The sequence below is a fragment of the Pteropus vampyrus genome, unplaced genomic scaffold, assembly GCF_000151845.1.
Source record: "Pteropus vampyrus isolate Shadow unplaced genomic scaffold, Pvam_2.0 Scaffold53, whole genome shotgun sequence".
Lineage (NCBI taxonomy): Eukaryota > Metazoa > Chordata > Mammalia > Chiroptera > Pteropodidae > Pteropus > Pteropus vampyrus.
Genome location: NW_011888834.1, coordinates 4,964,078 through 4,970,422, shown reverse-complemented (window position 1 = coordinate 4,970,422; position 6,345 = coordinate 4,964,078). Strand labels below are relative to the sequence as shown.

Here is a 6,345-nt window from a genome sequence, read left to right as displayed (position 1 = left end):
GGGCCAGGTCCTTGTTGCAAATGTAAAACAAATCAAGTACAAAAAAATATATATATAGCAGTGATGATGAATTGAAAAGTATATGTTCTAATAATGGAAGTAGCTATTTATGAATTGGGATGACTTCTGTTACAAGTAGTAAGAGAAAAATACAACTTGAAATGTCTTAAACAATTAGAAATTTTATTGATTATATAACAGGAGGTCCCAACAAAGTGTGGGGTGACTCTAACATTTACTAATCTACCAGTTCAATGACATCATTAAAAACAGGGGTTTTTTTCCTTTTCATTTTTCTGCTCTACCTTACTCAGAATATCAGCCTTGACCTCATAATTGCAACAATTAGAGATAGACTATCCAGATGCCAACATCCAGAAGAAGGGATGAGGATATCTTTCCTAAAAATTCCCCAGCATATCTCTTCTCTTGTCTCATTGACAAAAAGGGCAGAGGAGCATATACTCACCTCCAAATCAACAACTGGTAAGGGACACGAGATTATTATGTTGATATAGAGTTATGGAAATTTACCCTTGAGGAGGTATTAGGAGTCTCCATTTTGAAGTATGGACAATGGAACAAATAGAGGGGTTGAAAGCAGAGAAGAAGAGGGTTATTTGGTGGACGACCAACGATGTTTGTTTTACCACCAGCCAACCAAGCTGATGGTTGCTATGAGCAATGTGATTCCAGTAATCCAGTTTGATTACTTTTAAAAAGCTGGAAATCTAGATGTTTATGCAAAATGTCCCAATTTTAAAATATTGGCAAAAAATTCAAAACATGTTACAATACTTTATGGCCAAAATCATTCATGTCTAATAAAATAAACCTGCAGTCCAGACTTGTTCTGCAGGTCACCAGTTTACAATCTCTGATTTTTAAAAAATTTAACTAAAACATTCTCTACTTAGAAAATGAAATTCACTTTAGCCTTGCCAGTAACTGAATTTCACAAATTTCTAACAAAAAAATTTTAATTAATAATAAATTTTATTCCATTGTAGTAAACCTCAAATAGCACAGCTAATAAGGATTAAAGAAGATAGTGTAGGAAAGAGATATTATATAAGTCAAAAATGTTTGTATAATATTCTTACTGAGGGCTCTATTTTGACAGGCTAATAGTTAAAACAAGCAAGTTGTTGTTAGTTTTCTAATGATGAATGTATAATTTCCTCTCATCTGTCCCACTTTCCTGTGATTTCTTGTTTTTGTTTTGTTTTATTGTTTTATTTTATTTTGATTAGAGAGTAAATTAATTCCTACCAAATGAGAAAATCAAGGCATTCAAAATATTTGAACAACTATTAGTCAACATTACAGTAAAAAAAAAAAGGGGGGGGGGAGTGTCTAAAAAAGTCACTTAATTCGAGATTTCAGCTTCATAGCTGTATCTTTAGAGTCATCTTCCTTCTCCTGAGTAGGGAGAATAGAAATTTAAATTCAGACAAAGATTCTCAAGAATACGTATCTCTTGAAAATTTTTGTTTATCTTTCAAAATGTAACACGAATCAAGAAATGTTGACCTCTTTGGGTATCAAGACCAATAGCAGTGAGAAAGTTTGTATATTTTTCTTCCATCCAGATCGTCCAGTCTTCCAAGTTGATCATTTACCCACCAATCCTTGCTTAGCTGTTGCTTCAGACATTTGGATTGGAGTCCTAAAAAAGACAAAACTCTTGAATGATCATCAACGTTTCCTAAAAATTTATGTATCTCATAACTTTGAAATATTGAGAAATTAAAATCAATTCTCTATAGTCACAGTTCCTAGTTTATAGATTATTTGATACATCACAGTGAAGGAGTGAAAACATGGATGTGCAGGGAAAGAAGGTGAGCAAAACACTACACCGTGATCTAAATATCCATCTGGCTAATTAGCATAATATGAAGAGGATGGGGAATCAAGAGAAGAGTTATGAGATACTTAGTAATTGTTTTGTATGTATCTTCTTCCATTTCATATCCTTGGTGAGTATTTCTGAGAAAATTGAGAATGTTTCAATTATCATCACTTTTTTTGCTAAGATCCTTCCATCTTGTTCCCTTTGGTTATTGGCCAACTCAGAAGGAAGACATGTTAGTATCCATTCTACAAAACCGCACCAGTGCTATTAGTGAACATCTCCTAGGAAAACATAGAACTTCTCTCCTTGACACAAGGTTGTCTACAAGATTATAATAGTTTGGCTATGCATCTCATGGATCTCTTACCTTAGGTGTAGACATTGGCTTATCCTTAAAAGCAGTAGAAAGAAATACTTTTGAGTCTTTATGCTATATTAAGGACAAAAATAATGGTAAGTCATTAGAAATGCTACGTATTTCCCATCTTAGCTATACTGATTTGCTTATTTAAATCATTCTTTACCTCTTTGTCACTCATTTAAATAACACACAAATTTCAGGGTCCAATTTAAATTTCAACTACTTAGTCAATGGATCTTTCTCCTGCTTTAACCACTCCAATCCCATTCATTCATTACCCTTCACCATATTCTTCTCATTGGTATTACCGGCTTTGACACACAAATAATTTATGAGGAATTAAGTGCTTCATATGTATATGACTGGTTTTCCCACTAAAATTGTAAATATTCTTGAAAAAAAAAACAACCCTTAAATTTTAGTTCTTTCATTTACCCACAACAGAGTACCAAGTATGAGAAAATATACTCAGTAACTACTTGAGTGAACGCATTCTACCTTTTACTTCATATGTGCCTGATTTTTATCTCAGGTTTGCCTATATGTTGTCTATTCTTCATGTCCTACCCTCTATAGAAAACTGTGACTAATACAGGCCTTATTCTATCTACAACAAATAAGAAAGTAAAATATAACTTATAATAAAATTTTATATCCTCCAGTCACCATCTAGAAACTATCCTTTGAAGGAGATAGTTTGCCCTCTATAGTAGAACTACATTTCATTTCTTAATAATTATATAACAGGACTACTTTTAATAATAATAAATACCCATAATAAATTATAGATATTAAGTAGGCTTTACTTTCCCAAATATATCTATGTGCTATGACATCTCAGGTTGTCCTAGAGAGCACAAATCTTGATAACAAACCCATAGATTTAGAGACAATATTTGCCTTGGGCATAAGAGACATTTAAAAAATCACCAGTGACCATCTGATACTTACAAGGAAAGAGGAAGATGATAGAGATGTAGGAATTGGTGGTGGTGGAAAATCTGGCTTTGTAATTAGCTATAATAGGTAAAAATAATAATAATAATAATTCAAAGATGGGGTCTTGAAAACACATGTGCTTAACAGAAAGGCTTAAATCATTTTCTGATATAGAGAATTTAGGACTGTACCCATGAGAAGAGTCTAAGCCCATAAGTTCAGTTACTTTTATTTAGGTATACACAGACAATTCAGACATAAGTCCAGTGCCAATAGACACATGATGAAGATGGCACTCTGTGAAGCAGACTGGCACTTTTCTTGTAATGAGGTATCAGCTTTATCGACCTGGTAATTCTGGTTTAGGGGATAACTGTAGGAATATAAGGGGGAGACACACGTTCTCACATTTTGTGTTTTTAAAAAGTTTTGCAGAAGAACCTATATTTTTATTAATATTCACACAGATTGTAACATTCTTCCGAAGAAATAATTGGGCACTGTGGGTTGTCTTTTATGAGCATTTCCATGAAGTTAGATTAGAAGTGATACTTAAGAGAAGTTGCTAACTTACAAAAGAAGCTGGAGGCTCACTGCCCTCTACTGGCAGACCAGGTGCGTGAAGCTTCATCTGACTGATCTAAAAAGAACAAAGCAAACCTAATTTTAAAATGAAATTATCCATTTTCTAAGTTCAGTTTTCAAACAGGTAGACCCTTCAAGATAGGGGAGATGAGAACTAAGATGACAATAATAGACCAGATGGGAAATCTCTTGGGCTAGCTGCTTGCATTTTTGCTGTGGCCAGATTAGAGAATGGTAAATTTCCATCAAACACATTCTTACCAATGTCATTGTCATTAATCAACTTCTGCTAAAATTTCTAACCTTGCAAAACACAACCATAGCATGAGGGGTTATACATATTACATATATTATCATACATATATACATACTGCTATCTTCACTGGGACATTTCCAAAAGGAAGAAGGACTCACCAGAGAGAGAGATCTGACATCTGCCTTTTTTCTTTATTCCCTTTGCAATTTGTAAACCCTAGCAAAGCAGCCTCTGCATTTTAGGGAGCCTCTTCTGCATTCGATAAAAGGCAAAGGAGAACTTTCTTCCTGAATTTGTAGTTGTGGAGCCCACAATCCTTGCTACATATTCACTAGTGAGGTGAATTTATTAAACACTGCTGAGTAGAAGTGATAGATAGGTGGTCAGGAGAAGAGAGGGAGAGAATCACAAACTGGGGTTCATAGCAAGCACAGCACAAACTATGATTCACCTCTTGGGGTTGAACAGCCTTCACCGTCTGTGGTTTCTTCTTCTGTCGATGAGGTCTGATGCCAGTGGTAGATAGTGACCTGTTGGTGAAAGTGTAGCATACAAATTGACTTAGTAGTTCCTCCACCATGAGCAGGAAACTCAAGAGAAGTTTGCCTATTTCTTTCGCCCACTGTGTCGTCCTTGGCTATTGATTGGGTTTTCATATGTTCCACAGAACATTCTGCAGGTTTCCATATCCTGTAATTCATAATCACCACCATTGATTTTCTTTTTGATTCTCTTACAGAGCCCTATAATAATGATGGTGTCTAATCCAACTTTTATCTAAATTCGGTCATTTGATTAATTATTTATTTTATTCATTTAATATTTATTAATTGCCCATCATGGGTGAATAAGTCAGTCTTTAAAACATGCAAGAATGATACTGTGTCAAGACCATGTTTGAAAGACTGACCCATCTAGGTGAAAATCAAGGCTCCACCACTTACTCTGTATGACTTTGAACATGTTTATTAACATGTCCGAATTTGTTTCCACATCAGTAAAATGTGAAGTGCCTGACCTTGTGTGTTTGTTATAAAATTGATGTATAACATCTTTTTATCTATGAGATAGAAATAATACTTATAATCTCATGAAGTTCTCATGAAGATTAAATAAGATAATATATATAAAAAGACTTATCATAGTGCTCGCCATAAAGATAGTGATCAATAAATGTTAGATATTGTATTCTCATAATCGATGCAAAATCTTTAATAATGAGTTATTAATCTTATTATTAATTATAAATACAGTAATCAACAGAAGCAAAAGACATGTCTTGCTGTGAAGGATTTCCTAGTAAAAGGGATATACAGTCTCTGGTCCAAGAAAAATGTATCTGTACTTATTACTATTTGATGTAAACCAAAATTAAATTTGAAAATTTGGGTCATGTGCTTGAATTTAAAGTAAATTAAAAGCCAACAAGCCCCCAAAGCAAAATAAAAACCTACCTCTGGACTTTCTTCTGTTTCCCTCTGATGCTTTGGTGCTTGATTACTATAGCAACCACCACAAATATGATTGCCACAGGGAACAGCACCCCAACCACAATGGAGAAGTCTGCAACAAAGAGAGCCCAGGCCTAGTGAGAATATGAGAAATTCACAAATATACACCACTCTAGTCCTTATTACTTTATTTGTTACAAATTCCATCTGTCCTTTCCCTAGAGAACATGCATTCCCTAGAAAATCCCTAATAGCCAGTAAAAATGCATTTTGTTCATGAATATTGTAATATTATTTAGATAGAGGAAATAAAGAGGAACTGTATAGAAATCTCAAGCAAATATTACTGAGAATTCTGAGAAGGAATAATGTTTATAATAATTGAAAATGAATGACTGGTAGATTAGAGAGAATATAAAGTAAGGCGGATGGCAGAAGAGTAGTGAAACATTTTTAAGATTCAGCCTTGAAATAAAACAAGGAAAAAGAAACTGAAGTTTGAAATCATATTCCAAGGAACTGAGACATGAGTAAGAGACATAACTGAGTGTTCTGATGATTGCTCTGTATTGCAGTTAATATGGGCAGAAAAAAAATATGTGGTCCTGTGAATTGGAGAATGGTTTGAATGAATTTCCTGGGTCTATATAGTGTTTTTTCTTTTATCTACTAACCTAAGTAATGAATGTAACTTCAACCTTTTGCTAGCTCAAACATTCAATTTTCTTAAAATAATCAGAAACTGCAGGAACCAGGAGGCACAAATTTGAAGAACAATTCAAAGAGCTCCACTCTATTATTACAGAGATCAGCAAATCAATAATAAGATTATTTTTTGTATAAATGCAACAAAAGTTCACAAATGCAAACACACATACATGCAGACAGAGGTAGA

General features: G+C 33.9%; 1 protein-coding gene across 1 annotated transcript in view; it reads right to left on the bottom strand.

Annotated features, from left to right (window-relative positions):
- Window positions 1-1,007: 1,007 nt before the first annotated feature.
- ADAM28 (ADAM metallopeptidase domain 28) overlaps window positions 1,008-6,345 on the bottom strand; it is a 58,122-nt gene continuing 52,784 nt past the window's right edge. Inside the window, 6 exon segments of the mRNA XM_023530774.1 lie at window positions 1,008-1,669; window positions 2,226-2,288; window positions 3,171-3,236; window positions 3,733-3,798; window positions 4,451-4,529; window positions 5,454-5,562. Coding sequence (XP_023386542.1) covers window positions 1,649-1,669; window positions 2,226-2,288; window positions 3,171-3,236; window positions 3,733-3,798; window positions 4,451-4,529; window positions 5,454-5,562 — 404 coding nt within the window. The 3' untranslated portion in view covers window positions 1,008-1,648.